Source organism: Capricornis sumatraensis, chromosome 6, assembly GCF_032405125.1.
Source record: "Capricornis sumatraensis isolate serow.1 chromosome 6, serow.2, whole genome shotgun sequence".
NCBI classification, from domain to species: domain Eukaryota; kingdom Metazoa; phylum Chordata; class Mammalia; order Artiodactyla; family Bovidae; genus Capricornis; species Capricornis sumatraensis.
The window spans coordinates 85255544-85279399 of record NC_091074.1 but is presented as its reverse complement, the minus strand read 5'-3'; the positions used below and the strand labels follow the sequence as shown (position 1 = coordinate 85279399).

The 23856-nt window shown below is 41.6% G+C and overlaps 1 protein-coding gene across 1 annotated transcript; it reads left to right on the top strand.

The window, feature by feature from the left end:
- Positions 1-16919: 16919 nt before the first annotated feature.
- On the top strand, positions 16920-18026 carry CCL21 (C-C motif chemokine ligand 21). The gene is made up of 4 exons (XM_068974452.1): positions 16920-17029; positions 17140-17260; positions 17355-17537; positions 17619-18026. The coding sequence occupies exons 1-4, from the start codon at positions 16963-16965 to the stop codon at positions 17641-17643; spliced, it is 396 nt and encodes a 131-aa protein (XP_068830553.1). The 5' UTR covers positions 16920-16962; the 3' UTR covers positions 17644-18026.
- Positions 18027-23856: the final 5830 nt, after the last annotated feature.

Genomic DNA, 23856 nt, shown 5'->3' with positions numbered 1-23856 from the left:
CAGCCATTTATAACTCTCAAAGGCAGAGGGCCGAAAAACATCCAAAACCTCTCATCTAAACCAGACCAATATCACACAATATATATAAGCTTAAGTCCCTCTTCAGATCATCTTAGAAGCTTAAAACTCACCCTCAACACAAAACTTACCTCTTTGTCCCATTTGATCCCAATTTTAAACTCAAACAGCACCCTACCCCAACTCTAATACAATCCTAATCCAAGATGAGATGAGTGCAATTGTGCAGTAGTTTGAGCATTCTTTTGCATTGCCTTTCTTTGGAAATGGAATGGAAACTGACCTTTTCCAGTTCTGTGGCCACTGCTGAGTTTTCCAAATTTGCTGGCATATTGAGTGCAGCACTTTCACAGCATCATCTTTCAGGATTTGAAATAGCTCAACTGGAATTCCATCACCTCCACTAGCTTTGTTCGTAGTGATGCTTTCTAAGGTCCACTTGACTTCACATTCCAAGATGTTTGGCTCTAAATTAGTGATCACATCAGCATGATTATCTGGGTCATGAAGATCTTTTTTGTACAGCTCTTCTGTGTATTCTTGCTACCTCTTCTTAATATCTTCTGCTTCTGTTAGGTCCATACCATTTCTGTCCTTTATCGAGTCCATCTTTGCATGAAATGTTCCCTTGGTATCTCTCATTTTCTTGAAGAGATCTCTAGTCTTTCCCATTCTATTGTTTTCCTCTATTTATTTGCATTGATCTAAACCTCTCATCTAAAACCTCTCATCTAAACCAGATCAATATCACACAATATATATAAGCTTAAGTCCCTCTTCAGACCATCTTAGAAGCTTAAAACTCACCTCCAACACTAAACGTATCTCCTTGTCCCATTTGATCCCAATTTTAAACTCAAACAGCACCCTACCCCAACTCTAATACAATCCTAATCCAAGATGAGATGAGTAAAGTAATGCTCAAAATTCTCCAAGCCAGGCTTCAGCAATACATGAACCGTGAACTTCCAGATGTTCAAGCTGGTTTTAGAAAAGGCAGAGGAACCAGAGATCAAATTGCCAACATCTGCTGGATCATGGAAAAAGCAAGAGAGTTCCAGAAAAACATCTATTTCTGCTTTATTGACTATGCCAAAGCCTTTGACTGTGTGGATCACAATAAACCGTGGAAAATTCTGAAAGATATGGGAATACCAGACCACCTAACCTGCCTCTTGAGAAATCTGTATGCAGGTCAGGAAGCAACAGTTAGAACTGGACGTGGAACAACAGACTGGTTCCAAATAGGAAAAGGAGTACATCAAGGCTGTATATTGTCACCCTGCTTATTTAACTTCTATGCAGAGTACATCATGAGAAACACTGAACTGGAAGAAACACAAGCTGGAATCAAGATTGCCGGCAGAAATCTCAATAACCTCAGATATGCAGATGACACCACCCTTATGGCAGAAAGTGAAGAGGAACTAAAAAGCCTCTTGATGAAAGTGAAAGAGGAGAGTGAAAAAGTTGGCTTATAACTCAACATTCAGAAAACGAAGATCATGGCATCTGGTCCCATCACTTCATGGGAAATAGATGGGGAAACAGTGGAAACAGTGTCAGACTTTATTTTGGGGGGCTCCAAAATCACTGCAGATGGTGACTGCAGCCATGAAATTAAAAGATGCTTACTCCTTGGAAGAAAAGTTATGACCAACCTAGATAGCATATTCAAAAGCAGAGACATTACTTTGCCGACTAAGGTCTGTCTAGTCAAGGCTATGGTTTTTCCTGTGGTCATGTATGGATGTGAGAGTTGGAGTGTGAACAAGGCTGAGGGCTGAAGAATTGATGCTTTTGAACTGTGGTGTTGGAGAAGACTCTTGAGAGTCCCTTGAACTGCAAGGAGATCCAACTAGTCCATTCTGAAGGAGATCAACCCTGGGGTTTCTTTGGAAGGAATGATGCTAAAGCTGAAACTCCAGTACTTTGGCCACCTCATGCGAAGAGTTGACTCATTGGAAAAGACTCTGATGCTGGGAGGGATTGGGGGCAGGAGGAGAAGGGGACGACAGAGGATGAGATGGCTGGATGGCATCACGGACTCGATGGACGTGAGTCTGAGTGAACTCCGGGAGATAGTGATGGACAGGGAGGCCTGGCGTGCTGCGATTCATGGGGTCGAAAAGAGTCAGACATAACTGAGCGACTGAACTGAACTGAACTGAATCCAAGATGAACTAGCTCTATCAATAGGAACCATAAACCTAATTCCAAATCCTACTTTACCATCACCATTATTTCAGTCCTGACCACTGTTCACTTCTGACCACTGTCCACTTCTGACCACTGTCCACTTCTGACCACTGTCCACTTCTGACAACTGCTGACCACTGTCTACTTCCAATCTGCAACCACTATGTCATATTCCAAGCATAATCTGAACTCTAACCCTGACCCCAGGCAGCTTCACATGGGGTAATGTCTGCAACTACACTGAGCACACAAACATCACACACTGATGAAGGAACGGGTCATTTGTAGTCCCGGGATCCCATAGCTCCCTCAGTGACATCTGCACAGTCATCAGGGCAGCCTGTCCCTGGAGCCCTCAGTGATCATCTGGGAGCCCAGGAGCACCAGTGCACCCAGGTCCTTTGACCCTTGTTAGATGTATGAGCCCTCAGGGGCCCAGCTCACCCCAAGCTCTGTTCCGGGACTAGCTTGGCTTCTGAGCTAAAATTCCTGCCATACCCCTCCCCGGCTCCCGCCTGCCAAGCTGGGAGCATCTGTTGCCCTGGAACCCCCATCAAGCAGGAATGAATGGGCCTGGGGTTGAAGGGAATGCGGGCTCTTCCCAATGTGGGGGTTTCCAGACTCCTGCACTACCCACACCTAGGACCGCTACCGCTACCTCAGAGCCTGGCCCAGGTGCCCGTCCTAAAGAAGTAGCAGCCTGCCAACACTGGGGGAGTAGGAGTGGACGGCACACCTTCTCCCTCTCCTCCAGGGTCTCAATCTGGTGACAGAGTGTGTTCACTCTGTGCTCATCAGCAAGTAAAGCTGAAGGGAGTCACATGCACCTCCCTCTCCCTCACCCTCAGCACAGGACCTCTGGTGTAACACACCTCTGTACCTTGGCCACCTTAGAGACTGTCCAATACCACCTAGGCTCCCTCAAGAGCTCACCAAGCCCAATATTCACCCAACAGACTAGGACACTTAGGTGGCTACTCACATGTCATATGTGCAGCCATTTGAGTCTCTGTGTCCCCTTCCTTAATGTCTACACCCAGGCTGGCTGGAGGACCAAGAGAGGGGTTGGTTCAGGGCTGCAAGCTCCAGACTCCTACACCAAGCTTAGGGTTTGGGTGGGACTGTGAGATGAGCCCAGGCCAGCATCCGAGGACAGAGGAATAGCTGGGTGACAGACCTGAGGCCCCAGAGAAGGATAAGGATAACAACCCCTTTCACCACCTGAGGCCCTTTCCTGGGGACTGTGTCTGTACCTGAGCCCCAATTCTTTCCAGGCTCCTGCCTCCACCCATCAAGTCAGACATCTGCATGCCAGTATACAGCAGTGATTTTCTGTCACCTTCCTGCTCTGAGAGCAGTTCTTTCCCAACCTGGCTTTAGGTCCAGCCAGGTATCTATTAATACCTCTGGCAAAATCCCCACTCTTTCCTTCCCTTCCTTTAGAGCCCCTAACTTAGATTCTGAGCCACAGTAGCAAGTAAGGAAGTCCCAGTACCTCCAGTATGGAACATCTCCTTGAGGCTGGTCTACCCCTACAGGCACAAGTTCAGAGGTAGGGACTTAGGGCAGGTCCTCAGAAGTTTTCCAAACTGAGGGAAAGACAATTGAGGATGGGACCCAAGGAGGCTGCAGACACCATCTAACAAACAAGAGCCCCCATAATGGCATAAACAAGGGGAATGGGGCAGGATGTCCTGGGAGAGACAGGGAACCTAGGATGTTAGGAGAGGAGACTGCACAGTCCCCATCTCTTCCCACTCATGTTCTCCCTCTTTCCACAAGCTGTGCCAGGGCAGAAGGTCCCCCCTCAGGAAGATTAGGGGTATATCACCTCAGCTTCCTCTTCCCCCGGACCACCTTTGTTCCCTTCCCATGGCTCTGTGCCCATCTGGAGTTTGGGATGAGTTCACTATTTACTCTCCCAGCCCCACCCCACCAAATTCTTGAAAGCGCTTGGACAGCTTGATAAAAATACATATCCTTTGGCTCTATTCTGAGATTCTGTTTAATACGGTCTGGGGTGGTGCCTCTAATTCTGTATAATTATTAAGCTCTTCACATGATTTTGAAGTGCAGACAAGTTTAGAAACAGTGTAAACAATCTAACATGATATGCCTCTGGTATCAGTTCCATGTCCCCCCAGGCCCATGCTATTCCGCCTCTCTGGGAACTCTTCAGAGATGTGCAGTTCACTATTAGACACTTCCACAAAAGGTAGGGCAGCTGTGGAAGGGGAGATTTTAGAGATGGGAATTAGAAGCTTTCTCATGCCAGGATTTACCATAAGACCAGGTAAAAGACCCAAGAAATCTTATCTCCTTGTTTTTGCCCAGTCCTGTTCCAGGAATGCCAGCTTCTTGCCAACTGGGACACTCCCTGCCCTGCTAGATCTCAGCCTGTTGTAAAACCTCCAACCCAAGATTTCAAGTATCTCTCTTCTAATTTACTCAGATTCCAGCCCCTCTCTTCTGGGGCCCCCATCCCAACAATATCTCCATCTCTAATCCCATCCCCTCCACATCCCATCCTTTCCCAATAGGACCACCCCTATTCTAGACACAATCTTTCCATCACTACCCTTGTGCCTGGCCTGCACTGTCCTGACTGCACCCCTCCCAGTCTTGTCTTCCCTGTGGTCTTGTATTTCCACAAAGCTGGGGTAAGCCTGGGGGTGAGGGGCATGCTGGGTTTAGCACCCTGGGAACCAGGTGAATTTTCTAGTCCTAACCTGGTGATCATAACTCGAAATTCTACACTGGTTTTAAACATAGATTCTAAGTTATGACCTAATAATCCTCACATACTATATCCCAGCATAAATTCCAAATGGATTCAAGATTTTAATGTTAGAAATTCAACTACAAGAATGACAGCATGCAAAATGTCAAAGTAGAAAACTCTAGGGTTAGTCCCTCCACTGAAGCAACCATTGGGCTGAAAAAAGCAACTGGAATACCCTATTTTAGAACGCTGGAACCTAACTGGACACAGAACATTGAAAGGAGTGCTTGATAAAGGCCAAGGATGTTGATCTTTCAGGAGAGATCATACATGAGCTAGCTACTAGTCAGTGCTAGGGGATGGCAGCCCACACTCCTGTAGTGGCTAGTTGGTGGCAGAGAATCCTGTCCTCCAAAAATTGGAGTTTTATATTTTGGTTGGTCTGGGGGTTCCCTGAGAGATAGGTGCAGATGCTTGCCTTGGTTTCTGCCTTCTTGAGCTGCAGCAGCTTCCACAGTGGCATATGTCAGAATATTTAAGGGGCATACTGTGATTCATGGGGTCGCAAACAGTCGGACATGACTGAGCGACTGAACTGAAGTGAACTGAACTCTTTTGTGAGAGAGGGAGAGATAAATCTTTGTCAGGACACTGGCTGACCACAGATATTAGAGAACAGAAATTTCAGGGACCACACACATCAAAGAGTGCACTTGGCAAAAAATTTTTGGAAAAGTCAAAATGGACAGCTATAGCCGTTAACAACACAGGCAATTATAAATGATAGTATATTAAATCTTTGGCTTATAACTCCTCTTCCTTCTATGTGATTTTAAAGGCATAAAATAATAATTATGAATCTATGTTAATGGGTATACAATATATAAGGATGTAATCTGTGACAGTAACAATATAAAGGAGAGCAAAGTTGTACAGGAGCAGAGTACTATTTGTCTGTACTACTGAAACAAAGCTGGTATTATTCAAACTAGATTATTATAAGCTTAAGATGTTAATTATAAACTCTAAGCTAGCTACATGGGTCATGAGTATGAAATGCACAGAATCAATATAGTCAATAAGTATATAACATTTTATATGGTGACAGAAGCTAACTAGACTTATTGTGGTGATCATTTTGAACTGTACAGTAGTTCCTGCACCAGGAACTAACAGTGTTGCAGGTCAATTATGCTTCAAAAATAAACTTATAGAAAAAGAGACTGGATTTGTAGTTACCTGAGGTAGGGGTAGGGCAGGGAGGACTGGATTAAAGGGAGTCAAAATGTACAAACATCCAGTTACAAGTACTAGGGGTGTGATATACAATATAATTAATACAAGTAGCATTACTATATGTTGTACATGAAAGTTGTTAAAACAGTAAATCCTAAGAGCTGTCATCACAAAGAAAAACTTTTTTCTTTTATTTTGTACTTAGATGAGATGATCTGTGATAATCATTTCATGATATATATAAGTCAAATATTTATGCTGTATATCTTAAACTTATACTGTACTATACATCAATGATATCTCAATAAAACTGGGAAAAAGTGAAAAAAATGAGTTCAACTCTCTAATTAAAAGGCAGAGATTATCAAAACTACAATGAGGTATCACCTCACACTGGTCAGAAGGGCCATTATCAAAAAAAATCTATAAACAATAAAGGTTAGAGAAGGTGTGGAAAAAAGGGTACCCTCATTCTGTTGGTGGGGATGTAAATTGATACAGCCACTATGGAGAACAGCATGTGTGCTTGCATGCTAAGTCTCTTTAGTCATGTGCGACTCTTTGTGACCCTAAGGACTATAGCCTGCCAGGCTCCTTTGTCTATGGAGATTGCAGATAGTGTATAGATATTATATGCTCTCTCCTCTCTCCAGGCAAAAATACTGGAGTGGGTTGTCATGTCCTTCTCCAGGGCATCTTCCCAACTCAGGGACTGAAGCTGTGTCTCTTACGCAGGCAGATTCTTTACCACTAGTGCCACATGGAATGGAAATCCCTAAAAAACTAAAAATAGAACTACCATATGACCCAGAATTCCACTTTGGGGCCCAGAGAAAACCATAATTCAAAAAGATACAAGCAGGGACTTCCCTGATGGTCCAGTGGCTAAGACTCCATGCTCCCAAGGCAGAGGGCCCAGGCTCAATCCCTGGTCAGCAAATTAGATCCCACATGTCACAACAAAGACCTGACAGAGTCAAGGAAAAAAAAAGATTCATGCACCCCAGTGTTCACTGCAGCACTACTTATAATAGCTCAGACATGAAAGTAACCTAAATGTTCATCAACAGAGGAATGGATAAAGAAGATAAGGTACATATATACAATCAGATATTAGTCATAAAAAGGAATGAAATCGTGCCATTTGCAGCAACATGCATAGACCTAGAGACTGTCATACAGAGTACGTCAGAAATAGACAAATATTGTACACTAACACATATACATGGAATCTACAAAAATGGTATAGATGATCATACTTGCAAAGCAGAAACAGAGACACAGACATAGAGAACAAACATATACCAAGGGGGAAAGGGGAGATGGGATGAACTGGGAGATTGGGATTGACATATATACACCACTTTGTATAAAATAGCTAACTAATGGGAACCTGTTGTGTAGCACAGGGAACTCTACTCAGTGCTCTAAATGGTTGACCTAAATAGGAAAAAAAGATCCAAAAAAGAGGGGATATATGTACACATCTGACTGATTTGCAGTATAGCAGAAACCGACACAGCAATGTAATACACCACTAAAAAAAAAAAAAATACACCAATAAAAATAAATAAATAAAATGTGGGGCTTCCCTGGTGGTCCAGTGGTTAAGGATTTTTCTTGCAATGCAAGAGACACTGGTTCAGGCCCTGGTCCAGGAAGATCTGACATGCCATATGGCACAACTAATGAGCCCACGCTCTAGAGCTTGCGAGCCTCAACTACTTAACTCACTACAGCTACTAAGCCACAGGTGCCCTACAGCTACACAGGTGCCTATTCTCTGTAGCAAGAGAAGCCATGGCAAGGAGAAGCCTGAGCGCCACAGATAGACACTAGTCCCCACTCTCCACAACTAGAGAAAGCTGCATGCAGTGAGGAAGACCCAGCACAGCCAAAAATAAATATAAAATGTATAAATGAATGTGAATAAATAAATAAAAGGCAGAGATTATCAGAATGGATTGAAAAAATAAAAGCAAACATAAAATAAAAGCATGATCCATCTATATGCTATCTATAAGAGACTAACTTGAGATATAAATACAGAGCTTTAACATAAAAGGATGGATTCCCCCTGGTGGTCCAGTGGCTAAGACTCTGGTCTCCCAGTGTAGGGGACCTGGGTTTGATCCTTAGTCAGGGAACTAGATCCCACATGCTGCAACTAAGAGTTCACATGTGGCAACTAAAAAGAAAAAGACTCCACATGTCACAACTAAAGATCCTGCTTGCCACAATGAAGTTGAACATGCTGCAGCTAAGACCCAGCACAGCCAAATAAATAAATAAATATTTTAATAAATAAAGTAAAAGGATGGGAAAATATCCCAGGCAACCAGTGACCAAAAGAGAGCTACAGTGGCTCTATTACTGTCAGACTTAAATCAGACTTTGTAAAAAAAGGTTATAAGAAATTAAAAAAGACTATATTTTGATAAAATATTTGATACAGAAAGATATAACAGTTTTAAGCAACTAACAGCCAAGCCTCATCACATATAAAGCAAAAAACTAACAGAACTGTAGGGGAGAGTTGACAGTTCTACAATAATTGCTGTAGAATTTAATACCTCACTTTTAATAATGGATAACCAAACAGGAGATCAATAAGGAAACAGAGAACTTGAACAATACTATAAATATATTAGACCTAACATTTATACATACCAAAAACAGGAGAATATGATTTCTTCTGAAGTTCACATGGAATATTCTCTAGGATAAATCATATGATAGGCCATAAAACAAATCTTAATGAAATGTTAAGACTGAAATCATTCAGAGTATCTTTTCTGATCACAGTAGAATAAAACTATGAATCAGTAACAAAATAAAAAGTGGAAAATTCACAAATATGTGGAAACTGAACAATATACTCAAATAAAGGGCCACAGAAGAAATCACAAGGCAACTTAGAAAATACTTTGAGACAAATAAAAAGAAAAACATAATAAACTAAAACTTATGTGAGTCAATGAAGGCAATGCTAAGAAGGAAATTTATAACTATAAATGCCTATATTTAAAAAGACTTCAAATCAATAACTTAACTATTCACTTTAATAAACTAGAAGAAGTCAATAAAACCAAATCCAAAATATCAGAAAGAAGGAACTGATAGTAAAGCAGAAACAAATTAAATAGAGAATACAAAAAACAGAGAAAAATCAACAAAAACCAAAATGTGGGTCTTTGAAAAGATCAACAAAATTGACACATTTGAAGTTAGACTGACTAAGGAAAAAAGAAAGAATTTTTAAATAATTCAGGCTTTTAAAATAATTCAAATTATTAAAGTCAGAAATGAAACTGGGGTCATTACTATCAATTTTATAAACATAAAAAATGTTATTAGAGGATACTATGAACAATTGCACATCAATGAACTGGATAACCTAGATGAAATGGATAAATTCCAGAAACATATAAATTATCAAAACTGACTCAAGAATAAATAGAAAATCTAAATAGATCTATAACAAGTAAGGAGATTCAATCAATAATGAAAATATCCCAACAAAGGAAAACCCAACACCAGATGGCTTCATTAATGAATACGACCAAATATATTTTTCACATCACTATCAAGTAGGATTTATATCAGAGATACGAGGATGGTTCAACATCCACAAATCAATCAGTATTATACACCACATTAACAAACTAAAGAATAAAAATCATACAATCATCTCAATAGACACAGAAAAAACATTTGACAAGGTTCAACACCCATTAATGATTTTTTAAAAAGACTCTCAATAAAGTGGATATAGAAGGAATGTACCTCAACATAATAAAAGCCATATATGACAAGCCTTCAGCTAACATAATACTCAAATGTGAAAAGTTGAAAACCTTTCCTGTAATATTAGGAACAAAAGACAGGTGCTTATTGTCACCACTTCTATTCAGCTTAGTATTGGAAGTCTTAGGGAGAGCAATTAGGCAATAAAATTTATGTACGTATATAAAACTCCAAAGACTCCATCAAAAACCTCTTAGAACTAATAAACAAATTCAGTAAAGTTTCAAAATACAAAATCAACAAAGAAAAATCAGTTGTGTTTCTATACACTAACAACAAAGTATCTGGAAAAAAATTAAGAAACAATCCCACTTACAATAGCATCAAAAACAATAAAATACCTAGGAATAAATTTAACCAAGGAAGTGAAAAAGCTATACACTGAAAACTATAAGAAACTTATGAAAGAAATTGGAGAAGACATAAATGGAAAGATACCCTGTATTCTTGGATGGGCATGTTAATATTGCTAAAATGTCCATAACTACCCAAAGTGATCTACAAATTCAATGCAATCCCTATCAAAATTCCAATTGCATTTTTTCACAGAAATATAAAAAAAAAATCCTAAATGCATGTAGAACCACAAAAGACCCCAAACAGAATAATTTTGAGGAAGAAAAACAAAGCTGGAGCCATCATGTTTCCTGCTTTCAAACTATGTTACTAAGCTCTAGTAATCAAAATAATATAGTACAGGCACGAAAATAGAAACATAGACCAATGCAATAGAATACAGAGTCCAGAAATATACCTACACATATACAGTCAACTAATCTTTGAAAGGGAACCAAGAACACAAAATGAGGAAAGGATAGTTTTTTCAATAAATGGTGATAAAAAACTGGGTAGACACATGTACAAGAATGATACTGGACCCCTATTTTACACCACCCACAAAAATTAATTCTAATTAAAGATTTAAATGTAAGACCTAAACCCATAAAACTCCTAGAAGAAAATGCAGAAGAAAATCTCCTCTGCATTGGTCTTGGCAATGATATTTTTGAATATATGAAAACAAAGCAAAAATAAACAAGTGGGGACTTCTCTGGTGGCTCAGTGGTTGAGAATCCCCCTGTCAATGCAGGGTACATGGGTTCAATCCATACACCAGAAGATTCCACATGCCATGTAACAAATAAGTCCATGTACCGCAATTCCATGAGCCCCTGCTCTAGTGACCACAAGCTGCAACTACTGAGCCTGCGTGCCACAACTACTGAAGTCTGAGAACCTAGAGCCCATGCTCCATAACAAGAGAAACCACCACAATGAGAAGCCTGAGCACCACAATGGAGAGTGGCCCCTGCTTGTTGCAACTAGAGAAAGCTTGCACACAGCAAAGACAACCCAGCATAGCCAATAAATTAATAAATATTTTTAAAAATAAACAAAGTGGGAGTACATCAAACTGAAAAATTTCTGGATGCTCTTTTCCTGCAACCTCTGAGTAGCTCAGAGATGGAGCCTGGGGTACATTCAAGATTCAGCTCCACCCATTACCCACCATCATGGCCAAGGAAGGCACTGATGCTGGAGGGGTAATGGACATTAATATTGTTTTGCAAGAAGTGTTGAAGACCACTCTCATCACAATGGCTTAGCACATGGAGTTTGAAAAGTTGCAAAGCATTAGACCAGTGCCATGCCCATCTTGCATCCAACTATGATGAACCTACATATGTCAAGTTGATTGAGGCCCTAATGAAGATTGATGACAATAAGAAACTAGGGAAATAGATGCATAAAAAGGTTCTGACAATATTCAATACCCATTTATGGTTAAAAAAAAAAAAGCCCTCCTCATAAAGTGAACATAGAGGGAACCTACCTCAACATAATAAAGGCCATATACAAGAAACCCACAGCAAACATCATTCTCAGTGATGAAAAACTGAAAGCATTTCCTCTAAGATCAAGAACAAGACAATGATGTCCACTCTCACCACTATTATTCAACATAGTTTTGGAAGCCCTAGCCATGGCAATCAGAGAAGAAAACGAAACACAAGGAATCCAAATTGGAAATGAAGAAGTAAAATTGTCACTGTTTGCAGAGGACATGATACTATACATAGAAAATTCTAAAGATGCTACCAGAAAACTATTAGAACTCATCAATGAATTTGGTAAAGTGGCAGGATACAAAATTAATACAGAAATCTCTTGCATTCCTATACATTAACAACTAAAGATCAGAAAGAGAAATTAAGGAAACAATCCCATTGACCATCACAACAAAAAGAATAAAATACCTAGGAATAAACTTAGCTGAGGAGGCCAAAGACCTCAGAAAACTATAAGATACTGATGAAAGAAATCAAAGATGACACAGATCAGGAGATATACCATGTTCTTGAATTGGAAGAACAAATATTGTGAAAATGACTATACTACCCAAAGCAATCTACAGATTTAATCCAGCCATAGAATTAGAACAAAAAATCTTTACGACTTGTATGGAAATACAAAAGACCCCAAATAGCCAAAGTAATCTTAAGAAAGAAAAATGGAGCTGGTGGAGTCAGTCTCCCTGACTTTAGACCATACTACAAAGCTGTAGTAATCAAAACAATATGGTACTGAAACAAAAACAGAAATATAGATCAGTGGAATAGTACAGAAAGTCCAGAGATAAACCTACCTATGGTCACCTAATCTATGACAAAGGAGGCAAGAAACATACAATGGAGAAAAGACAGTCTCTTCAATAAGTGTCCTGGGAAAACTGGACAGCAACATGTAAATGAATGAAATTAGAACATTCCCTAACACAGTACACAAAAATAAACTAAAAATGGATTAAAAACCTAAATGTAAGACTGACACTATAAGACTATTGGAAGAAAACATAGGAAGACTACTACTCTTTGACATAAATCACAATAAGATATTTTATGATCCATCTCCTAGAGTAATGGAAATAAAAGCAAAAATAAACAACCAGGATCTAATTTAACTTAAAAGCTTTGTACAGCAAAGGAAACCACAAACAAAACAAAAAGACAACCCTCAGAATGAGAGAAAATAATTGCAAAGGAAGCAATTGACAAGGTATTAATCTCCAAAATATACAAATAGCTCATGCAGGTCAGTATTTTAAAAAAAAACAATTGAAAAATGGGTCAGTCAGTCAGTCAGTTCAGTCGCACAGTTGTGTCTGACTCTTTGCGACCCCATGGGTAGAAGATCTAAATAGAGATTTCTGCAAAGAAGACATATGGGTGGCTAAACAGCACATGAAAAGATGCTCAACATCACTAATTATTAGAGAAATGCACATCAAAACTACAATGAGGTATCAACCCACACTTGTCAGAATGGCCATCATCAAAAAGTCTATAACAATAAATGCTGAAGAGGGTATACACTGTTGGTGGGAAAGTAAGTTGATACTGACACTATGGAGAACAATATGGAAGTTTCTTTAAAAAAAATCTAAAACTAGAATTACCATATGTCACAGAAATCCCATTCCTAGGCATATACCAGGAGAAAATCACAATTTGGAAAGATACATGCATCCCAGTGTTCACTGCAGCACTATTTACAATAGCCAGGACTTGGAAGTAATTTAAATGTCCATCACCAGAGGAATGGATAAAGAAGATATGGTACATATATACAATGGAATATGACTCAGTCATTAAAAAGAACAAAATAATGCCATATGTAGCAATATGGATAGACCTCAAGATTGTCATACTGAGTGAAGTAAGTCAGACAGAAAAAGACAAATAATCATATGATATTGCTTATATGCAGACATTTTTTAAAGGGTACAGGGACTTCCCTGGTGGTCAACTAGCTAGGACCATACTCCCAAAGCAGGGGACCCAAGTTTAATCCCTGGTCAGGGAACTAGGTCCCAAATGCTGCAACTAAGAGTTTGCATGCCACAACTAAAATATCCCACATGCCACAACTAAATCTTTGAAAGTCAACTAATTTGCATGCCGCAATGAAGATTGAAGATCTTGTGTGCCACAACTAAAGATCTCAAATGCCCAGCACAGTTGAATAAATAAACAGTTTTTAAAAGGGTACAAATGAACCTATTTACAAAACAGGAGTCAGAGATGTAGAAACCAAACTTATGGTTACCAGGGGATAAGCGGGGGAAGGATAAGCGGGGGAAAGATAAACTGGAAGACTGGGATTGACATATACACACTACTATATATATAACAGATAATTAATTAAGAATCTACTGTATAGCTCAAGGAAGTCTACCCAATATTCTTAATGGCCTATACAGGAAAAGGCTCTTTCAAAAAAAGAGTGGATATATGTATAACTGATTCCCTTTGCTATACACCTGAGACTAACAACATTGTAAATCAATTATACTCCAATTTAAAAAGAAAAGAAACCAGGGGAGTGGGTAAGCCTCTGTAAAATTGATGGAAAGGGAAAACCCTGAAAGTGGTTGGTTGCAACTGTGTAGTGGTTAAGAACTATGGCAAAGATTTCAGACCAAGGACGTCATCAAGAAGTACTTCAAATGCAAGAAGTGAACAAACTTAAAACTTGGCTCTTGTTTAAAATAAATAAATAAGCAAGGTTCTGTACAGCAAAAGAAAAAATCAACAAAAACGAAGGGCAGTGTAGGAACACAGGAAATAGGAAAAATATATTTACAAACCATATATCTGATAAAAGGTTAATACCTGAAATATATATATAACGAACTCCTAAAACTCAATAGCAAAACAAAACAAAACAAAAAAATCTGACCATAAACTGGGAAACGAACCTAAAAATATATTTTTCCAAAGAAGATACACAAATAGCCAGTCGATATATGAAAATATGTTCAATATATCTCTAATCATCAGGGAAATACAAATCAAAACCAGAAAGAGACATCACACCTGTTAGGAGGACTACTATCAAAAATATAAGAGATAACAAATGCTTCAAAGGGTGTGGAAAATGAGAACACTTCTGTATTGCTGGTGAGAAAGTATACTGGTACAGCCATAATAGAAAATAGTATGGAAGTTCCTTAGAAAAATAAAAATAGAACTACCATGTGATCCAGCAATCCCACTTCTGGGCATATATGCAAAGGAAATGAAATCACTACCTCCAAGTAATACCTGCATCCCCATTTTCTGTGCATCATTACTCACAACAGCCAAGATATGGAAACAGCCTAAATGTCTGTTAGGGAAACAGCCTAAGTAGAAAACAAGCTTGTGATTATATATAAGATTATATATACACAATAGAATGTTATTCAGCCCCATATAGAAGGCTGAGTGCCGAAGAACTGATGCTTTCAAATCGTGGTGCTGGAGAAGACAAGAGTCCCTTGGACTGCAAGGAGATTCAACCAGTCAATCCTAAGGGAAATCAACCCTGAATATTCATTAGAAGGACTGCTGCTAAAGCTGAAGTTCCGATACTCTGGCTACCTGATTCAAAGAACTGAGTCATTGGAAAAGACCCTGATGCTGGGAAAGACTGAAGTCAAAAGAAGAAGGAGGCAACAGACGATGAGATGGTTAAATAGCATCACTGACTCAACGGACATGAATTTGAGCAAACTCCAGGAGATAATGGAGGACAGAGGAGCCTAGCATGCTGCAGTCCATGGGGTTGCAAAGAGCTGGACACAACAAGAGGGAAACCTGCCATAAGAAAAAGAAGGAACCTGGAGGGGATTATGCTAAGTGAAATAAGTCAGAGAAACACAAATATTGTATGGTGCCACTCATATGGGGAATCAACAAAAAAGCCAAATACAAAGAAGGAAGTAGAATGATGGTTGTCAGGGGCTGGGGAAAATGGAGAGATGTTTTAATGGGTACAAAGTTTCAGTTATAAAATGAGTAAGTTCTGAGGATCAAATGTACAACATGGTGATTATAGCTAACAATACTGTACCGTGGGCTTCCCTGGTGGCTCAGACGGTGAAGAATCCACCTGCATTGCAGGAGACCTGGGTTCAGCCCCTGGGTTGGGAAGATCCCCTGGAGAAGGGGATAGCTACCCACTCCAGTATTCTTGCCCAGAGAATTCCATGGACAGAGACTGGCAGGCTACAGTCCATGAGGTCGCAAAGAGTCAGATACAACTGAGCAACTTTCATTTATCCTATACTGGAAATTTGCTAAGAAAGTAGGGCTCAAACTGTCTCACTGCAAAAAATAAAAAGGTATAACTACCTGAAGTGATGGAGGTATTAATTAACTGTGGTAATTATTTCACAATATATACATATATCAACTCATCACATTGTACACTTTAAACATATACAGTTTTGTCAATTATATCTCAATAATGTTGGGGGGAAAACCTAAGGGGAACCTTCAAGGGCTTAGATTTGGCAATGTTTTCTTAAATACGATACCAAAAATACAGACAACAGAAGAAAAATTAGATCAACTGAATTTAAAATGTTTGTGCATCAAAGGACACTATCAAGATATCAAGAGAGTGAAAAAACAACCCACAGAATGGAAGGAAATATTTGCAAATCATATATTTGATAAGGGGCTATTATCCAGAATGTACACAGAACTCTTACAATTCATTAATCAGATTTGTCTTTTAGTAACAGTCCTCAGTCTGCTTGAAGGAATGGAAGAACATGGAGCCTGGAGTGAACTGAAGAGGCAATCACAGTGTTCCAGAGGAGAGGTGATAAAGCCTCCATCAGAACAGGGGCTGGGAACAGAAGGCGGGCCTTTCAGATTCAACTTTTATTGAGCAGGAGACAGGGTCGGCTTGGGGACTGACTAGCTGTGTGAAGTTTTCATTTCCGCATACTAGTGAGGCTGGGTGCCAGGACAGGATCTGAGTGTCTTTCAGGAAGGAAGGAGGGAGATTCCTACTCTTGCCTGGACTGAGTGCCTAGGGATGGGGGAAGCGAAAGTGTCCGCCTGCATAAATAGGCAGCACACCAGTCGTAGCCCACACACGGCCCCCCAGACTGAAACTGCCCACCTCGCCTGAGCGCTGCCACGGCCATGCCTCAGTCACTGGTCCTGAGCATCCTTGTCCTGGCTCTGGCCTTCTGCATCCTCCAGGTCCAAGGTATCAAGGAGTTGCCTGGGGGGGAGGAGGGCAGGGTGGGGGGAGAGCTAGAGAGGCCTGGGGTAGGAGTCTATAAGCAGCCTCTCACTCCCTGCGAACCCCACCCACAGGCAGTGATGGAGGGGCACAGGACTGTTGCCTCACGTACAGCCGAAAGAAGATTCCCGCCAACATTGTCCGCAGCTACCGGAGGCAGGACATAAGCCTGGGTTGCGCTATGCAAGCTATCCTGTAAGTAGGTACACAGGGTGGGTGCAGGCTAGCAGCTACGTGGGAGGGCATGATAGGCAAGACTAGGACAGGCTTGCTAACCCCCGAACCCTAGGTTCTCGCCTCGGAAACGCTCTCAGCCAGAGCTATGTGCAGACCCTAAAGAGGCCTGGGTGCAGAACCTGATGCGGCGTCTGGACAAGCCATCAGCCCCACGGAAACCAGCCCAGGACTGTAAGAAGGACAAGGGGGCCCCCAAGTCTGGCAAGAAGGGAAAGGGTTCCAAAGGCTGTAAGAGGTAAGGGAGCTAAAGGGACAGGGGGAGGGAGGTGAAGGAGAGCCTCGATCATGCCCGCAAACCCCTCTTCTGCCCTCCCAGGACTGAGAGCTCCAAAGGGCCATAGCCCAGTGACCAGCCCGGAGCCCAGGAGGTCCCCACCAGTCTCACTAGGGCTTGGAGCCCCAACCAAAGGGACAAGAGAGGCTAGGAGAGAGGGAGGACTCGGGGGCCCCAGAGCAGCCACTTCATGCTGGCCTTGCCTCACCCCTTCTCCAGCTTCAACCACCCCTTCTGTATTCCCACCCTACCCTGCACGGCTACACTGCCCACATCAGGCCAGGCCTAGAGAGGCAGAGAAGGGCATGTCCCCTAGGAAGTGTGAGAGGCGGCAGCAGGCCTGTCCCTCTGAGGAGAGTTCACCCAGGGTCCTGGACCTGACCCTGCTCCACACTACACACTACCCAGCTCTTTTTTCCTTTGTAAATATGACTTATACCCAGTTGAATAAACAGCCATTCTGGCCTTCTTCCCACGTTTCTGTTTCTGTGTGTTTGTGTCCGCAGAGAAGCCATTGTCACCACAGCGGGGAGTCACACACTCTAGGGTCCCAATCATGAGCTCAGGCTGGGAAAATTCTATGTTCCCGCCCGCCCCAAGACTTTCCTTGCTTCCCAGGTGCCCAGACCTGCAGGCAGTAAAAGAGAAGCTGACTGGCAGGGTGGGAGCTGGGCTGCTCCAGGTCTAGGAGAAACCCCTGCCCATGGAGAGATGGTGGCTCCAGGACACACATCCTCAATGGTTCTGCAGGCCCCTGAGACCCTGAAGAGACTACTTACCCTGCTTCTGCCCAGCACTCTCACTCTCAGCTTCACCAGAGGCTGTCCACCCTTGCCTTTTGGCATACTGGAGGGAGGTGGGAGCCTGAGCCCGCCTATAACACAGCCAAACACAAGTTTTTCTGGAACCTGCCCTACGCAGAGTTCCCATCTCCTCCCAAAGACCCCAGAGAATTCCCTTCCACCCTGACAGTGAAGTGGGGTGCATGGCCTCTCCTCCTTGCCCGATGGGGCTATGTGCTCTCTGTTCCTACCTGGACTCTAGAGTCCTGCCTCAGCTTCCTTCCAGCTAGGAATGCATCCTCCTCGTCCCTTCTTTTCTCCTTTCTTCCCTAGCTGAGTACCCTGGGGTCCAGGGTACTTTAGCCACTTTAACCTCTTGAGGCCATGGAATGAGTCTCCATTGACAGGTATTTGGAACCCCAGAAATCAGATGTAAATTAGTCTCTTCTACAAAAAGACTCCAGCCTGGCTCTCCTATACCTCTTCCTTCACAGAGCAGAGACCCTCCAATTCCCCACTTCACCGTTAGGTGAGGGAGGGGAGAGAGACCATTAGATGAGGCCAGGACAAGTGAGAAAGGAGGGGACAGGTCCTAGGAGGGGGACAAGGAGCTAGAGGTGTCTGCCGCATCCCCTTGTTCTTCCTCTGGGGCCTGAGCATGCCAGAGCACTTAACCGCTTATCAAGTCATGAAAATATTTGCTGTCTGCTCCTCCTGAGGCCAGTGAAGACAGGGGCTGCTCCCTACCTATCATCATGCAGCAGGTGTGATCTTAGTCTACAAACGCAGATGTGCAAGAGTTACTGCACTTTAAAATGCTCTTTCAGGAATTCTCTGGCAGTCCATTGGTTAGAACTCAGCACTTCTAGGGCCCAGGTTCATCCCTGGTTGGGGAACTAAGATCCTGCAAGCCACAAGACATGGCCAAAGACACAATATAAAATGTTCTTCCAACGAACCTTCTCCAAGGCCCTGCACTGAAGGGCTGGCACTCTCAGGATCCCATCTGCCAAGGGCTGTGCAAAGGTCAAAGAAATAGCAAGGCACAGGGGAGGCTTCCTACATGCCCCTGACACCCTCCCACCAAGAGATTGGTCTCACCAGTGAATGCCGTGACCCCTGTGTTCCCAGCAGGTACAACTCCCTGGGTCTTGGACTCTCCAACTCATAGCTCTGTGCCACATTTGAGCCACAGGAGTTCAGCTGTGAGAGCTTCTGGGCTTGGTCCTGGCTTCCCCAGACACCCCCCAGAGCCATCTACTCAGGTCCTACCACTTGCTTCATCCCAGTCAGGGATTAGAGCCCACTGCCCACAGTGGCTAGACATACACACCAATCCCCTCCACAGTCTTAAGGAATTCTCTCCAAAACCCTCCCTTTTCTCAGTCCCTCCAAGGTAAAACCTCTTCCCAGGTTTACTTTAGATTTTTACAAAGGTAAAAGGGATTCTGACATCAGAGTGCTGATACTCTCAGTACAGTTCAGTTCAGTTGCTCAGTCGTGTCCGACTCTTTGCGACCCCATGAATCGCAGCACGCCAGGCCTCCCTGTCCATCACCAACTCCCGGAGTTCACTCAGACTCACGTCCATTGAGTCAGTGATGCCATCCAGCCATCTCATCCTCTGTCATCCCCTTCTCCTCCTGCCCCCAATCCCTCCCAGCATCAAAGTCTTTTCCAGTGAGTCAACCCTTCACATGAGGTGGCCAAAGCCCTTCCAAAATCCTCGCTTGCTCTAAAGAGAAAATAAAATGATCAGCAAAAAGAGAAAAAAAAGAAAAACACAGGCAAAACAAAGCTTCATATTTCACCAAATTATCCTACCACATTGCATACCTGGTATTTGCCTCAAGCCCTGCCCTGAGTAGGCATGCAATATAATATTTATCTCATCAGAGAATGAGTCCCTACTCACCTTTTCTGCCTTCATCTTTGGCAATACTATCCTGTTCTTTCTTCTTTCTATAAGATGTATCATTCAAAAAAACCAAATAATACATACTCATGGTTAATAAAATCAGAAAGTACCAAAGCACTTATTCTGAACAACGATTTCCTGCAACTTTCAACTCTTAAGCTACTTCTTCTGGGAGTTAGTGCCATACATCTAAATGCTTTGCTCATACCTCTGTTTTTTTTTAATTTACTTATTTTTAAAGTTATCAGTTGACTTCCTTTTATAAAAAGTGAAGATTTAGCTCTCTTACCAACCCTCTTCCCCTATCACTCTATCCTCTAAAAACACCTATACCACTATACAGTAGTCATGTATGGATGTATGAGTTGGACCATAAAGAAGGCTAAGTGCTGAAGAATTGATACTTTTGAACTGTGGTGTTGGAGAAGACTCTTGAGAGTCCCTTGGACTGCAAGGAGATCAAATCAGTCAATCCTAAAGGAAATCAATCCTGAATATTCATTAGAAGGACTGATGCTGAAACTGAACCTCCAATACTTTGGCCACCTGATGGGAAGACCTGACTCATTTGAAAAGACCCTTATGCTGGAAAAGGTTGAAGGAATGAGAAGGGAACAACAGAGGATAAGATGGTTGGATGGCATAACTGACTCAATGCACATGAGTTTGAGCAAGCTCCAGGAAATGGTGAAAGACAGAAAAGCCTGGCATGCTGCAGTCCATGGGGTCACAAAGAGTTGGACAGGACTGAGCAACTGAACAACTACAATTAGGCAATGCTCAGAATTTACATTATAATGACCATGTAAATATTGTTCATTGCAGAGAAAAGTACATACTTTGCTTACTCTCCTTTTGTCACTCAGCTTTTTTTTTAAGATTCTAATTGCTCTTTCTTTTTTAAAATACCTATACTTTCCCTTTATCACAGCCTCAATATTTTTCAAACATTTTACCACAGGACTAAAGACCTAATGTTTAAAATATATGTTATAAAAGAAAATATAAATGTGTTTATAAACTTGTGGTATAAAAAAACTTTTTAAACATAAAGCCATAAAACACAAACTATAAGGGGGAAAGATCAATACCACTGAATTCAAAAACAAGTAGGAATTCAGGGTAAAGATGGCAAATTAAACACATGCATTTATTTTCACTCCTTCCTGAGTCCCAACTAAAACTATAGTAAATGTCTCTGGTGTGTGTATATGTTTATAAAGGCATCAAATCACAACAATATAAATGAGAGGGGAGACAAAAGAAACTTTCCAGAAGATTGCTGCTTAGATAAGTAAACATTTCAGTGTAAAAAAATGAGTACAAAGCATAAAATGAAATTATAAATTTGGAGGATTTCCAGGTTTATGCTCATGCATACAGTAAAAATATTTTACTGAATACTAGTACAGTATGCCAGTGTTCAACAGTAAGACAATCAATGGCTTTTACTAGAAATGTGAAAAGGAAAATATTCTAAACATCATTCATCCCCAAAATGTATAAAACCATCATCCTATAAGCATGAAAACTCATTGTAATCCCCAGAATCCTGGTTTTCCCTTAACAGACAATTACAATTGTCTAATAATAAATCATCCTCACTGTTGTCCGGAAAATTAATAGTACCATGTTTTTAAATGATTTTTTAGCACTATCTCTTCCATGAAATGATAATGCAACCACACACACTTATGAAATGGTGGGCCAGTTCCTTGTCAGTGTTGCCTCAAAACCTTAAACTTTCTGCTTCCCCTGGTTCACTCCTTTGCAAATCTTTAAGGGCCCCTTTGACACAAATGTAAACGATAGATGGGGCGAGTAAGATTTCCCAGAATTACAGCTAATAAAAATGTCTTAACAACCTCAGAAACAAATGCCAAATTAAGCAACCAGATTTCTTAACACCCCCCTCCCTCTATGGTACCTGGGCCACACTTTGCCTAGCCACTACTTTAGTCTTTACTTATCAACACAGCCTTTAGAGGGACATGATTACCAATGACAGGAACTTTCTTTTGACTTCTTCCTTTTAAAAATTAAAAATGGGGTATTATGGAGCTACCAGCACAGCACAACTGACGTACTTGGCACCTCCTATCCTGCTTTAAGGCATAGGAAGATCAGCGAAACTGGATCTATCCTTGCTATTTATGAAAGCTCAAAAGTAATTTGTTTCCTAGCTTTAATTATTTACCTGTGACTAAATGTCTTCAGCTTCCACTGACCTCTTTTGTGAAGTTCTTTTCCTTTCCCACATCTGAGTGTTATTTCTTCTAGTGTTTGGGGACAAAGTAATGCTGTTTTGTTTAAAAAAAAAATCAGGGTTTCTTTCCTTTGGTATCAATCTTGACCAGTGAATTCCCATTTTTATGGATGCTGAAATGGCCAAATATTTTTCTAATGCCTATATTTGGAATCCTCCTAGTAATGGTTATTCTGCAATTCCTCTACAGAGACTGTGCTAGCTATGTCAAGAAGCTGAAAACTTTATTTTCTTCAAGACATCCATTTCCCAGCTGGTGGCAAATCAAAACTCCCCGGGGAAACTCTGCTGACATATTCTTGAAGACTTTTGCTTTACAGACATAGATTGTGCTAATAATAAATTTTAGTCTAATATTAAACGAACTCCACCTGTGATTTACCTGAGCAGCAGGCACCAATTTCGGTTCACAATACCCCACAAATAGTTGGGGAAACAGTGGAAACAGTGGCTGACTTTATTTTTCTGGGCTCCAAAATCACTGCAGATGGTGACTGCAGCCATGAAATTAAAAGACGCTTACTCCTTGGAAGGAAACTTATGACCAAGCTAGACAGCATATTAAAAAGCAGAGACATTACTTTGCCAACAAAGGTCCGTCTAGTCAAGGCTATGGTTTTTCCAGTAGTCATGTATGGATGTGAGAGTCGGACTGTGAAGAAAGCTGAGTGCTGAAGAATTGATGCTTTTGAACTGTGGTGTTGGAGAAGACTCTTGAGAGTCCCTTGGACTGCAAGGAGATCCAACCAGTCCATCCTAAAGGAGATCAGTCCTGGGTGTTCATTGGAAGGACTGATGTTGAAGCTGAAACTCCAATACTTTGGTCACCTGATGCGAAGAGCTGACTCATTTGAAAAGACCCTGATGCTGGGAAAGATTGAAGGCAGGAGGAGAAGGGGAAGACAGAGGATGAGATGGTTGGATGGCATCACTGACTCGATGGACATGGGTTTGGGTGGACTCCGGGAGCTGGTGATGGACAGGGAGGCCTGGCGTGCTGCGGTTCATGGGGTCGCAAAGAGTCGGACGCCAGTCCTCCCTATCTATCGGATGTCAAACTTCATTCGGCTTTTTTGCCCGACTCCGCCACCAGGAGGCAGCATCGTCGCCGCGGTCCTTGGTCCTCTAAAGGCAAACAGGCTTATGAGTTGAATAACATTCAACTGTTCTCTTCATCTTTCTGGGATCGTTTTTTTTTTTAAATTATTTTCCTCAAATTGTCTCATGCTAGGCCAGAAATTCCTGTGTGCACTGATGAGCAAGACAAACTCGTTTTCCGCCCTTGTCCCGGTGAAAGCACTTCATCCTCCGGCA